The following is a 14437-nucleotide window of genomic DNA, read 5'->3' on the forward strand; positions in this document are numbered from 1 at the left end:
AAAGAAACTCCTTGCCTTATGCATATGGAAATCTATAAAGCTTCCAACAAAAATCTAGACAAAATACTCCTGAAAGAACATACACACCTCTCCGTGGCTTCATGAGAAGGGAAGCATAGCCGGATAACCCTGCTCTGATTTTCATTGGCTTCTCTTTCATTGCAGATCTTGATGAATGTCAAACCAAACAGCACAATTGCCAGTTCCTGTGTGTCAACACTCTGGGAGGTTTTACCTGTAAATGTCCACCTGGTTTCACACAGCATCACACTGCTTGTATTGGTAAGACAAAACTACAAAAGGGAAGTTCTGCACACTCCTAGTAGAAGCCTAAAACTGTAGTTAAAAATGGTAGAATAATGGCCCAGTACTTACGTTAAAATCAGTCCCTTGTAATTAGTGGTTTAAAAATGTTGTTGATAATTTATTTTTTCACAAGAACAATTATCCGAGCATAGTATCCTGTGTAGTCCAAGCACAGGCACAGTAGGTGTAATCCAAGCACTGCCTTTATATTGCATTCTAAATATAATGTGTGTTCAGATAAAACAGGAGTAAAAGGCTCACTATAATTTAGAACATGCTAATGAACATGCTGGGATTTTTGTTATGTCAGAAGACACACAGGTCTTAACCTTAACTTTCAGTCTGTGCTATCGGAAACCATGTCCTCAACTGATCCAAAATATGCTCTGATTTCCAATCTCTTGAAATACACTTCTTTCTGACCATTTTTGTCTCTAATATGACCATGAATAGTGGCATACTTTTCTGTAAACTCTGTGTTCACATCACGAAACTTAGGCTTTCATACTTTACCTTTTACTTCATGTAGTAAAATTTGAATCCTATAATAATTGGAAAGCCTGACACTCTTTCCCTTTTGTCCTGTGCTAGACAACAATGAATGTGGGTCCCAGCCTTCACTTTGTGGAGCAAAGGGAATCTGTCAAAACACCCCTGGAAGTTTCAGCTGTGAATGCCAAAGAGGGTTCTCTCTTGATGCTACTGGACTGAACTGTGAAGGTGAGTTTACTTATTTAAATATTCTTATTCTAATACAGCAAACTGTTTTCTTTTAATTTCTAAGCCACTCAATGAGAAATTGAGATCATCTCAAACAACAAAGATTAACAAAGTAAAATCCAGAAGTTGATTTTTTTTGTTTATAAATTTTCATGTATCATTTTGGGGACAGAGGAAAACCTTAATGTGATGAAGCAAAAATTCTGCAAGTACACATGGGCTTCTGAAATAACTGTTTACCTAGTTACTGATCTAAAAAAAGAATAGAACTGAAAAGAAATTCTGTACCTAATTTAGTTGCAGTAGTATATGAGTAAACCAGAAAAAAATCGGATGTCTGTTCCATGATACTTGAATGTAAAATGTATAAATGTTAAGTATAAGACAAAGAACGAGTTATAGAGAACTGGCCAGATGAACAGAAAGCGCTGGGGAAAACTGATGGCAGTTTTATTTGTCTGAGATTCCCAATTCACTGTCTTTTCTATAAAGGGCATTTCCTATAAAGTCTTCATCACAATAGATATTTCCTGTTAAATCCAAGGGAAAATTTAAGTGGGAATAAAATAAGAATTTGCCTGTGGCCAATAAAATATTGTTCTTCAGTATTTTCATTGCAAGTTCTAGCGTATGAGATAAATATACTACAATTGGTAGCTTTTACAAAATACTCATGCCAGAGGTTCTGAGAGCATGTACTTCCCCTTTATATTTTTATATACTAGTACAATATACATCTTTATTGATTTTAGTCACTCTTGAATTAATTATTCTTAGAAATACATGATTTTGAACTCTAGAAATATATTTAGAGGTTTTAATATACTCTGAGAACTACAGGGCTTTTCAGTCAGTTTAGTCGCTCAGTCGTGTCCGACTCTTTGCAACCCCATGAATTGCAGCACGCCAGGCCTCCCTCTCCATCACTAACTCCCGGAGTTTACCCAAACCCATGTCCATCGAGTCGGTGATGCCATCCAGCCATCTCATTCTCTGTCGTCCCCTTCTCCTCCTGCCCCCAATCCTTCCCAGCATTAGGGTCTTTTCCAGTGAGTCAACTCTTCGCATGAGGTAGCCAAAGTATTGGAGCTTCAGCTTCAACATCAGTCCTTCCAATGAACACCCAGGACTGATCTCCTTTAGGATGGACTGTTTGGATCTCCTTGAAGTCCAAGGGACTCTCAAGAGTCTTCTCCAACACCACAGTTCAAAAGCATCAATTCTTCAGCACTCAGCTTTCTTCACAGTCCAACTCTCAAATCCATACATGACTACTGGAAAAACCATAGCCTTGACTAGACAGACCTTTGTTGGCAAAGTGATGTCTCTGCTTTTAAATATGCTATCTAGGTTGGTCATAACTTTCCTTCCAAGGAGTAAGCGTCTTTAATTTCATGGCTGCAGTCACCATCAGCAGCGATTTTGGAGCCCCCAAAAATAAAGTCAGCCACTGTTTCCACTGTTTCCCCATCTATTTCCCATGAAGTGATGGAACCAGATGCCATGATCTTAGTTTTCTGAATGTTGAGCTTTAAGCCAACTTTTTCACTCTCCTCTTTCACTTTCATCAAGAGGCTCCTTAGTTCTTCTTCGCTTTCTGCCATAAAGGTGGTGTCATCTGCATATCTGAGGTTATTGATATTTCTCCCTGCAATCTTGATTCCAGCTTGTGCTTCTTCCAGCCCAGCATTTCTCATGATGTACTCTGCATATAAGTTAAATAGCAGGGTATCTAATCTTCAACCACCAAAAACTTCAACTTAAAAATTTATATTTTAATATTTTGTATTTGAAGTCATTGAGACTTTGAAAGTATTCTGAGCCTACAGCTGCTTGCCATGTGTGAGTTCAGCTTGTGGCTATCTACATAAAATGCAATTTATTAATTATTCATATAAATTTGTTACACATATATCAGACATGCCAATTTCATTTCTCTTTTTATGGGTAAATTTCAAAGCTTCAGTTGTCATTCCAGAAGAGTGTGCATGTATGAACAAAGAAATTATTCCATATGTGTCATAATACTATATCATGTCTAAAAATGATGTATTTAAATACTTTAAATTTGCATCTAATTAATCTCAAATAGTAATAAAATTTTTTGCATCCCCAACCATTATACTTCCTTAGGTATTTCTATAATGCTTATATCTTCCCGAAAATGAGAATTAGCATGTCTATCACTTTTGAACTTACTGGAATATGTGATGCAAATATATGTATATCATTTACCAAATAAATCATACCATATGTAGTTAATCCATCCAAAATGCATGACATTTGTGGTTGCTATGGTTGATTTGCTGAAATTAAGATATTATTTAGAGCACTGACATGGCATGGCTGATGGATAGCATAAGAATGATGTGGTTTCTTATCTCAGAGCCATTCTCGGTACCACCGCTGACTTAATAACCATGTGACTTGGAAAAAATCACAGCCCCTCAGTGTGTCTTGTTTGTTTGTTCCTCTGATAATAGTTACCCCGTGTTGTATTTGGAGTACATTTAAGAATAGTAGAAGAAAGGTGACATAAAAATCTTGCCGGGACTGTTTTTACAGATGTTGATGAATGTGACGGAAACCATAGGTGCCAACATGGCTGCCAGAACATCCTGGGAGGCTACAGGTGTGGCTGCCCGCAAGGATATATTCAGCATTACCAGTGGAATCAGTGTGTCGGTGAGCACTCACTTGTTACATGGCATCTGCTTTTCTTGCCTTAAACTATCTTTTAGTAAAACAAATGAGCAATAAAGATGGTCATTTTCAGTGTAGCCTTTAAACCCTAGAACTTAAAAAACCAGTACTTAGGACTGATGCATGGGAATCCATTAAACTACTTTGTATACTTGTGTGTATTTGAAAATGTACATAATATCAAGTACCTAAAAGGTAACTCAGTTAGAGCTTTGATAATTTTAATTTTCTGCTAGCTGATAATTTTAAGTTTCTGAAGATGATGTCAAGACTCATATCATCTTCATTTGCTAAGGTCAAAGGCTTTTTTTATCAGTAATTTAGTATCTTTAGATTTGGGGTTGAAGGGTTACCCATCAGTCTGCTCATATAAACCTAAAAGGAATCAGATCAAATTAATGAGCACCATTCATCTGTGCTCTCCAGTCACGTATTTAATGAAGGGGGTGCAAAGGATTTTAAGGTAGAAAAAGTAACTGGTTATAGCAAATTCTGTTGAAAACTCCAGACAAAAACAGTGTTTGTAAAATAAAATCTGTAGGCACTCAGCTCTCTTTCTTGCACAGATAGAGTCATGGAAATTCTCTTTTTAAGGAGAGTTTGATCAAAGAGAACATTACTCTCTACTTGAATAGCCAGCTGACTTAGCATATGCCTAATTTCTTGGCTCCATTTGAATGCCCTTCCTAGATGCCACATCCATCCATGTGACAGTAGATGCGGGCACAGCTTGAGCAGAAGGGGGAACTGTGGGCCTGCTGAGAAACAGCAGGTTGCTTCCTGTTTCTCTGTAGCGATTGAAATTACCCCACGTGTATTTCAAGTATTTTACTCTAAGGGAGCCACTAAATAAATTAATTTGATTTTATCCATGATGATCTTCTCAAAAGAAATTTCCAATGACAGTTTAGTGAATTGAGAAAATCAAGACAAAATTCAGAGGCAGGCAAGCAACTCTGAAAGTTGGTGCAGCTCTGCTGTACCAAAGACAGATGCTTAGCCACACCAGGAACACACACTCATGGGGGAAATGCAGAAACCAGTGATGATCTGGAAGTTAAGGATAGAGTTTGAAAGGATTATCAAAATGATGAGTTAGGCTGTCGATCAAAATGACTTTATAAGTACAGTTTACTTTTATTTTATCTTCATAGAAAAAAAAATGTTGCAGAAGTTATTATGCCCCAATTTATTGATTCATAAACAGATAAAGTATAGGGACACTCTTCAGAACATAGGAAATGGTCCTTTTTTCAGTAACTGTTATAAGAGTGCAAAAAGATTTTTATTATATTGTGTTGTTTATAAAATGCGAGGCTCACCCCTCTATTCAGTTAATACCATGGACTTCTTGGTTACTTCTACAGAACTTAAAGCAGAAGAATGATCTGTAATATTTTACATGTGTCAGTTTAAATAAAATTCTTGTTTTTAAAGTAGAAATTGGAACGTGCATGGAGGATCAACTCAATTTCTGAGTTTTTAAGTTTCCTAGAATTTCTGCCTGTAAGCATTTAGTGTGAAAATAGACACACAGGTTTTCACTGAATACGGTCTGACTTAAAGTCAGGGCTGTGTGGTATACCCAAGTTGTTCTTGGTGGGATCCTTGGAGTAGGCGCTTAAGCAAGGCAGTCACCCCAGAGCAACTCACGCTGCGATCCAGCCAGAAGCCAGTGGGCCTTCTAATCAGCAGAGACCCCCATGGACAGAGGGATAAGTGGTTTCAGAGATGAATTAAAAACTGAAGATACATAGGCAGATACCCCAACTGTAAGAATAAATGTTAGCTTGCTCTGCTAAAATGAGCACTTCTAAGCAGCAAACTTCTGGGTAAGTAAGACGAAGCAGGGATTTATTTTGAAAGATTCGAGAGTCTTCTGTGCGGGGTTGAGCAATCCAGCTCATCACTAATAAAATCTAAGTCTCTTGCAATTTTGAACCCACAGAACATTAGAATTATAACTCAAATATATTTCGGTAATAGAATCAAACAACCATCAGGAACTAATAAAAGCAACAAGCTAGCAAAATAGCAAGTATTATAACAAAATGCAAATCGAAAGGCCACAAATCATTTTTATCTGTCACTATGAGTATGAGTATCTTCAGTTATTCATATGATTGAAGAAGGAATATCCCATGAATTATTTCAGACAGATTTAACTGGGGTCCCCTTGTAAATGGACACAAACAGTGCATCAGATAATTTAAGTAATAGTAAGTTGTAAGCCTGCAATGATGTTAATACTGCTGCCAGTGTAAGAAAAATGACAGCATTTGAAGTGTTAGTATTGAAAAACGTTTTAAATTCAAATGAATATTTTAAGAAGTGTTCAAAAAAAAAAAAAAGAAGTGTTCAGCCAGTTACCACAGAACACTTATAACATTCTAATACATAGATTGTACAGATTTAGAAACATTCCCATATGTTCCTAAATAATATGCAAGCATTGTAATTATTCTAAATTCAAAATAAGGTAATATTAACATTTGTGTATGCTGCTGCTGCTAAGTCGCTTCAGTCGTGTCCGACTCTGTGCGACCCCATAGACGGCAGCCCACCAGGCTCCGCCGTCCCTAGGATTCTCAGGCAAGAATACTGGAGTGGGTTGCCATTTCCTTCTCCAGTGCATGAAAGGGAAAAGAGAAAAGTGAAAGTGAAGTCGCTCAGTCATGTCCGACTCTTAGCGACCTCATGGACTGTAGCCTACCAGGCTCCTCTGTCCATGGGATTTTCCAGGCAAGAGTACTGGAGTGGGGTGCCATTGCCTTCTCCATTTGCATATGATTACATCTTAATATATGAAGCTTTGGTTTACTTGGTGTTAGCAACTTCTAGTTCCTTGTATGTCCTTTTCAAAATAATTTGAACGTAGTTTAGTGAGACTCGAGTCAGCTCAAAGTATGTTTCAAACCAGAACATATTTCCAAAGTCAGATTACCTACACCTATAAAATTATGCTATGGTGTACATTTATAGGATATAAATATGACATCTGTCATGGTGCCTCCAAAAGTTTTAACTATATAAAAATGTCAGTGGTATGTTTAAATACAGTTTATTCAATTAATTGCCTTTCTTGGTAATTTTTCCACATTAACACAATATCTAATATTATGTTTATAGCAGGATCATTTTGTTAATCTATAACCTAACTCACATTCTCTATCAGGAGAGAAACACCACATATAAAAATAGTGTCAGAATTAATTATAAAAGCAGATGAATCTTTGAGGCAGAATTCCAAGTCTTTGGTATATAGAAATAAAATAGTAGTTATATTTATGTCATAAGTAGCAGGTTTGATCCCTGGTCCGGGAAGATCCCCTGGAGAAGGAAATGGCAACCCACTCCAGTATTCTTGCTGGGAGAACCCATGGACAGAGGAACCTGGCAGGCTACAATCCACGGGGTCACAAAGAGTCGGACACGACTTAGCAACTGAGCAACAACAGCGAGCTTACTTATTAAGAATTTATTCATATACTTTCTCCCTGTGAAATGAAGGCGGAGAATTTGTGCATATTAGGTAATCATGGTATGTTTCATATCCAGTGATTAAGAATGCTGTATTTGGCAGTTTGGTTTAATTCCGAAACTGTACTCATGAGATAGAAATGTGCCTAATAATATTGGCCTTTTCAACAAGCTCTGTATGGTAATTAATGAAGTATAATTTCCTGTGTGAGAGGCCTTTCCCGCAAGACTCCATCTGCGTCCTCTGTAATCTCCCTGAGCTACTGCAGATAAGGACTTCCCTCTAGCTGCTGTGTCCCAAGGGCACACCTAATTGCAAATGGGCCTGTTTCCCCACGTGAGCTGAAACAGGGACTTGTCATGTATTTGGTAAACAAACACACTACGCTCTAGTACAGTCACAAGAATCTGAAAGAATTCCATGGACCAGACATGACTGGTGCCCAGGGTGAAATTTGGATGATGAGGAAGCCCACAGGGGTCAAGCCACAGACTAGGTATCAACCAGACAATTAAGAGCAAAATTGTCATCTCCAAAGTTAAAAGCCCAGTCAGACTTTGATTTTGTAAAAACGATAAGAGTAGCTGAAAGTATTAACCTGAAATTATCTTGCCGTCAGGCATTTATTGTGTTGTGTCGGTCATTAAACTAATAAAACCCATGTCAGCTGATGGCTTGGTGCAAACCCACATCAGAAGGCAAAGTATGTACATGATAGGTTCTCAAGTGGTTAAAAGTGTATGAGGCTATTGGTTCAATAGGTTCAATTAATGTTTACTTCAGTTATTTTCATTTAGGATATTTAGATTTTTTTATATACTTTTCTCTATGTATGTAATGAATGCTTTGGAAATTGCTAGGAGAATGGATAAAAAATACAGATATAAATTGAGGCTTTTTAAAAATTGAAATATAATTCACATACCATAAAATTCACCTTTTAAAATGTCCAGTTCAGTGGTTTTTAAGTATATTCTCACAGCAGTGTACAACCGTCAGCAACACAACATCTTCACCCCAAAAAGAAGCTCAGTACCCCTTAGAAGTCATTCTCCCATTTCTTCCTCCCCACAGCTCCTGGCAACTAGTCATCTACTTTCTGTCTTTCTGAGTCTGTCTGAGACATAGACTTTTGAAGTAACCTTCGGCAAAGTGAATAGAAGAGTTACTCAGTAGTCAGACTGCAAATATCTGTGCCCAAAGGCTGCCAGGGTATTCAGAAAAACCTAGTACAAACAGAATATAAAAGCATGGGGAAGCTGTTGTTTAAGCCATAATTTTAGGGGAATTTGTCAGGTCTTGTTTTTGTTTTTTTTTAATTTCACATGCTTTGCAGATCAACCATCATGGTAAACATTTAAAACTATGGTTCTAAAGCTACTTCCCCTGTAAAATCATAGATATTTGATACTGGGGCTCTTCTTTGCCCCACTGCCCTCCCCTCCACCTGTAAAAGTCTGTTGCTTTATGTTCTTAGACGAGAATGAATGCTCCAATCCCAATGCCTGTGGCTCTGCTTCCTGCTACAACACCCTGGGGAGCTACAAGTGTGCCTGCCCCTCTGGGTTCTCCTTCGACCAGTTCTCCAGCGCCTGCCACGACGTGAACGAGTGCTCGTCTTCCAAGAACCCGTGCAATTACGGCTGCTCCAACACAGAAGGGGGCTACCTCTGCGGCTGCCCGCCTGGGTACTACAGAGTGGGACAGGGGTAAGGCCCTCCACCTCCCCACGCACGGGAAAGTGAGCGGGGTCCAGTGGCTGGCCACCTGGCACTGGGGGAAGGTAAATGGTGATTAAAAGCTAACTAGGGAAAAGCGTTGATCAGAGCATTTAGGTGTGGGAGGAAGAAGCTCCAGGAAGGCATGTGGATTCCCTGCTTTGTGGTGAGCATAGGACTCGAATTTGTATACAGGTATCATTCTCTTGCCTTTTAAAATGGCCTGAATAAATCCCTTAAGGCCAGAGACAGCAGGTGTTTAAAAATACTGTGGCTCCTGTGTTATCCACAGACACCTGGGCTAAGAGATACAAGTGGAACTGGCTTCACCCAGATTCTTACATGAATTTTGGCGGGTACTAGCCCTGTGCTAGTGGCTCAGGTGGCTCAGTGGGTAACGAATCTGCCTGCAATGCAGGAGATGAGGGTTCAGTCCCCGAGTCGGAAAGATCCCCTGGAGGAGGGCAAGGCAACCCACTCTAGTGTTCTTGCCTGGAAAATCCCATGGACAGAGGAGCCTGGCGGGCTACAGTCCATGGGGTCACAAAGAGTGGAACCCGACTGAGTGACTAAGCACAGCCCTGTGCTCCATGAGGCAGGAGCTGTCCCTCTCTTTGCTCATCTGGCCTTTTGCTGCACAGAGAGGACATGTCTGGTTGGTGTGACACTGTCTCCACAAGGCTGGGTCCCTTCAGCTAGTCCCACTTTCCCAAGTGCAGCCATCTCAAGTCCTGTCAGCTGAGGTGCTGGCCACCTGCCTCCTTCCTTCAAGGAAGCCAGTGCTTCACAGCATAGAAGATGGGAATTTAGGAGTCATCTTCCTCAGAAGGAACCGTGTGTGAGTCAGACACTGAGGGTTGTGGACTAATATGTCCACCGTGGGTACATAATAATGCTTGAAATGAAACTCTTGGTGTAGACAAGGGTCATTTAGTGTCAACTCGCTGACTCTTTCACTAATCAAAATAGGAGTTCAGCAGCCTCAGTTGGTAAGCAGCAAATGTAGGCTTCAGGCTTTGGAATCAACAGAACTTCTAACACTCTCTGAAAATTCATACTTGACTTTTACCATCTCAATTTAACTACACAGAGTGCTTCAGTCTAATCAGGATTGAAAATTGGGGAAACTTGGGGCTCACTCTTAGAAGAATTTTGCTGTTTAAAATAAAAGAGAATCTCATGTATTAAGCACTGAAGAAAAGTTACCAAGGCTATCAGGTTTTTATGTTTATGATCTTAGGGTATGCTTTGTGGGTTTCTTATTTCGGAAAAACCTCTGCTCTACCTCTGGAAAACAATAGAGTTATGATGAAGTCTAACATCAATTTGCATCTCGTTGCAAATAGCCACTGTGTCTCAGGAATGGGATTTAACAAAGGGCAGTACCTATCGATGGATACAGAGGTAGACGAAGAGAATGCTCTGTCCCCGGAAGCGTGCTACGAGTGCAAAATCAACGGCTACTCTAAGAAAGACAACAGGCAGAAGAGAAGTGTTCATGAACCCAAACACATTGCTGTGAGTAACTTCACTTTATTTTGTCACCAGATTTTTTCCATATGGAGTCATGTATACTGTTGCAGTAAACTTTTATGTAGGTTTCAGCTGCAGTGGAGCTAAACCTCCACCTCATGAAATTCATCAGCTTAGTTAATGGACAAACTATGGCAGAAACAAGTAAGTTAAAATTAGTGGCGTTTTTAACTCAGAAAGGACTGGGGACTTTAAGATTCATAGTTTCAGATCACATGTTGGCATTTTTGACTTGTGCCAAGAAGTAATAAGATGTCCTTCCAGGAAATAACTACTTTGAAATGATTCAAAAAATGAAATTATTGTGAATCTGCCCAGTTCTGTTGTATACATATGTAGTGTACCGGGCTGATTTTAGTTTTCAGTAGGTAAGCCAACTACGTGTCACATTTTGTGACATTTATAAGATAGGTGTTCCTTCCATAAAAGTTTTATCTCCAAATAACTTGTATTTTGTAAGGAGCTGAAGATCTGAATTGCCTGCTGCTGCTATTTCTTTGCTGTTCATGGTATTTAGCAGAGTGGTTAAATGGGTGGACCACAGATTCTTGGTTTTGAATTTATTCCCTGACCCTCTGCACTTACTACCCATGTTACACGGAGCGTATTTACTTAGGCTCTCTCTACCTCAATTTCTTCACCTGTTAAAATGGGAATAAAAATATTTACCTCCAAAGGCTGGTAGGAATATTAATGGAGCGATTACTGTGAAGCTCCTGAAACGGTACCTGGCATAAACACTGATGCATGTTCTCCAAATAATACCCAATATCTGGAGGTGCTTTCCCCCAGAGATCAGGGAGACCTTCCTCATCAGTTAGTGTCACTGCAGAATTCCCCATCAAAACACCTAATCAGCGACTAACTGGCTGTATGCATTGGGCAACTTGCTTCAGTTTTCTGGGCCTCAGAAATTTATAAGACAAGACTTCTCTAGCCACAAAATCTCTAGTTCTGTTTTATAATAGTGCATAGGCCAGCATTACATTTACCTTAAACAGATTAAGGTACCTAGCTGATGTTTAAATATGGCAACTGAGCTATTCATTAAGTAAGCCAAACTACAGATCCAGAAATTCTGCTTGTAAAACCCTCCCGTTGTGGTTCTGGGGGACTGCATGCTATAGGGCGCACCTCGGTACCACAGTCCCCAAGTTCTTGGCAGGCGCCCACTTGAAGCATTGACTTTTTTTGTCCCTGTCTTACCGAAACAGCGTTCTTAAACCTCCCATACATCTGACAGAGGGAGACTTGGTGTATCTGGGCCCTGCCCCATTGGCTTTTAAGCAGAGCTGGTTCAAACCTGAGCCCTGATGACTCTGAAGTTCCCTCCCTCTGCACTAACAGCACCCAGCAAACACACTCACATGTGGTTTGTGGCCAGAAAATCTACCTGGGCTTTCAGAGTGAAGATCCTTCTGGGGACAGTCTCTGCTGTTAAATAACAGCACTTCTTGTTTTAACTCCAACAACAAAAATCTTCTCATCATTTCCTAAATTGTCTCTGTTTATTATTTATAAGCATGATATTTCATAAACCCCCCCACAAAAACTGGAAATGTGAATGCTCCCCATCAGCTCAGCCCTGTAACTTTACCTGGATAAGGTGCGGGAACAGTCGTAAAGATTTACAGGGCACACTCGGTAGAAGTGACCTTTTCTCCCAGCTGAGGGTAAGTTACAAGCAGACAGGCAGAGATAGTATGTCACTGTGGCTGCACCCCCTGATGGCCGGCTCCTGCGAGTACTCGGTTGGTGCTGTCAAGCTCTTCCCACACGGTTTCCTGCTCTTCTTCCAGCTTAAACAGATCAGCCTGGAGAGCGTCGACATGGACAGCCTGGTGATGATGAAGTTTAACGTCTCCGGCCTTGGTGCGAAGGAGCACATCGTAGAATTCATGCCCGCCATCGAGCCGCTCAACAACCACATCCGCTATGTCATCTCCCAGGGGAATGACGATGGCGTCTTCCGCATCCACCAAAGGAATGGCCTCAGCTACTTGCACACAGCCAAGAGGAAGCTCGTGCCTGGCATGTACACACTGGAAATCACTAGCGTCCCTCTCTACAAGAAAAAGGAGCTTAAGAAACTGGAAGACAGCAATGAGGATGACTACCTCCTAGGGGAGCTGGGGGAGGCTCTCAGAATGAGGCTGCAGATTCAACTCTATTAACCCCTTGCAGACTTGGTTCCAGGCTCAAATCCCTGCACAGCCAGCCTTCAGAAGCTTCTGAGAAATCAATGACTAGTTTTAAAGAGGAAAGAAAAAAAAAGACTTTTGTTTCTTTCCTACCTGTCTCAGACTTCAGAATGTTGACCCTCACAGGGAGGGATAATGTAGACTCTGGTGTGGCCAAAGATTTGAGTACAAAGGCAACCGTGGTTACTGTATTTTTTATATAACTTCACTTTAAAGTATATTAAAAAACTAAATATTCAAGAGATCAGCATATGGCACTAAATGCACAAAAATAATGTGAGCTTTTTTTTTTCCTGTTAGCAGTCTGTAACACTTTGGGTATTTTGCTATAGTTGCTAATTAAAAAAATATAGATGTTTATTTATTTTTAATGCAGTAATATATGGAGAAATGAACAAACTATGTAAACAAAAAGGGAAACTCACTTGTTTTTCTTTAGATTTATAAATTTGAGCTATTTCTTTTAGAGGTGCTTTTTTTAAAAAAAAAAAATTCAGTAGATTCAAGAGATGTTTCCTTTGGTTTTCTGCCAGTCGTCCAACTGGTACACATCTGATTATTTTAAAGGAAGCCTCACAGAGCTGAATAGGCAGTAATCAATGTGTCATTAGATCCTTTATAAAGGAGATCAAAGCCAGAGCAGCTCACTGTGATGGTACTTCACATCAGCAGACACACCAGGCAACAGAGGATGAAGCACAACCACTGTAGCAAAATACCTTGACTGCTTGTGAGACCAGTAGCGTTGCAGGCCAAACCGTACTGTATTTCCTTCTCATAACCTCAAGGAAGCACATGTGCTCCCCACAACACCTCATTCTTACCCAGGGCATGCTGCATACTTGTGGTACTGTAGGCAGCTGAAGAACTGCCGTTCCTTCGGCAAGGAACACCTGGCGTTCTGTAGTGTTTGGTGCTGTCTTAGATTAATGGTGCATTTATTACATTCAAGCTATTTCAGGATTGCCATATGTGCAAACAAACCATGCAGTACAGCCAAGGAATATATGTTGTTTTTTTTTTTTAATCCATTTTTTTTTTTTTAGAATTTTCATTAATACTGTAGTTATACACCATATGTCTCGTTTTATCATAGCCTATTGTGTATGAAAGATGTTTGTACAATGAACTGATGTTTAGTTTGCTTTTAGTCATTTAAAGAGATATTGTACTAGGACGTGCTAGTAAGCGTACGTCCCCGCATTCTTCTCAACCCAGGAACCTGTCCCTGGACCAGTGAGCAAACCTCATATGTGAAATGGCCAAAGCACATGCAGGCTCTGGGTTGTTCCTCTCACACCTGAGCTGACCAAAGATTAGTCACCGGTCATATCCAGTTCGGGACTTTGTTTTGTTTCCTAATAACTAAAACAAAACAAACAGTGTAAATTTGTAATCAAGTGTTTGTGAGGAAAAACTTACGGCTTTTGGTTTTGTTTGTTTTTCGTAGGTCTGTGTATCAAATATGACACTTTTCTTGCAATAAAGCTTATTTTTGGGGTAGCTTTGTGGCTGAGAGTTCTGTGAGACTGCAACCCCTGTCGTGTTTGTGGGAGGGGCTGGGGGCTTTCCTTAGAGGGACCTGTATGAAAGTATCAGAAGGAGAGCCAGGCACATTTTTTACAAGAAAACCAGGGACTGCTGTCAAGTCCGTGACACAAAATAAGCGGGAGTGTTCAACGGACAGTTCACGATTTGAGGTGATCTTCAAAGAGAAGAACATAGTCAAGGCAGTTAACTGTTCACCTCTGTGTAGACACGAAGCTGCCTAGGAC

The 14437-nt window shown here is 40.0% G+C and overlaps 1 protein-coding gene across 2 annotated transcripts in view; it reads left to right on the forward strand.

The window, feature by feature from the left end:
• FBN2 (fibrillin 2) overlaps positions 1 to 14165 on the forward strand; it is a 219170-nt gene extending 205005 nt beyond the window's left edge. The window contains exons 60-66 of one of the 2 annotated variants that reach the window (XM_081501841.1): positions 166 to 282; positions 898 to 1026; positions 3592 to 3711; positions 8688 to 8919; positions 10275 to 10450; positions 11175 to 11185; positions 12261 to 14165. In XM_081501841.1, coding sequence (XP_081357967.1) covers positions 166 to 282; positions 898 to 1026; positions 3592 to 3711; positions 8688 to 8919; positions 10275 to 10450; positions 11175 to 11185; positions 12261 to 12635 — 1160 coding nt within the window. In that variant the 3' untranslated portion in view covers positions 12636 to 14165. The remainder of the gene's footprint in view (positions 1 to 165; positions 283 to 897; positions 1027 to 3591; positions 3712 to 8687; positions 8920 to 10274; positions 10451 to 11174; positions 11186 to 12260) is intronic. The other variant, XM_081501840.1, reaches the window with a different exon arrangement.
• Positions 14166 to 14437: the final 272 nt, after the last annotated feature.

This window comes from Giraffa tippelskirchi, chromosome 6 (assembly GCF_054371585.1).
Source record: "Giraffa tippelskirchi isolate mGirTip1 chromosome 6, T2T-mGirTip1v1.2.pri, whole genome shotgun sequence".
NCBI classification, from domain to species: domain Eukaryota; kingdom Metazoa; phylum Chordata; class Mammalia; order Artiodactyla; family Giraffidae; genus Giraffa; species Giraffa tippelskirchi.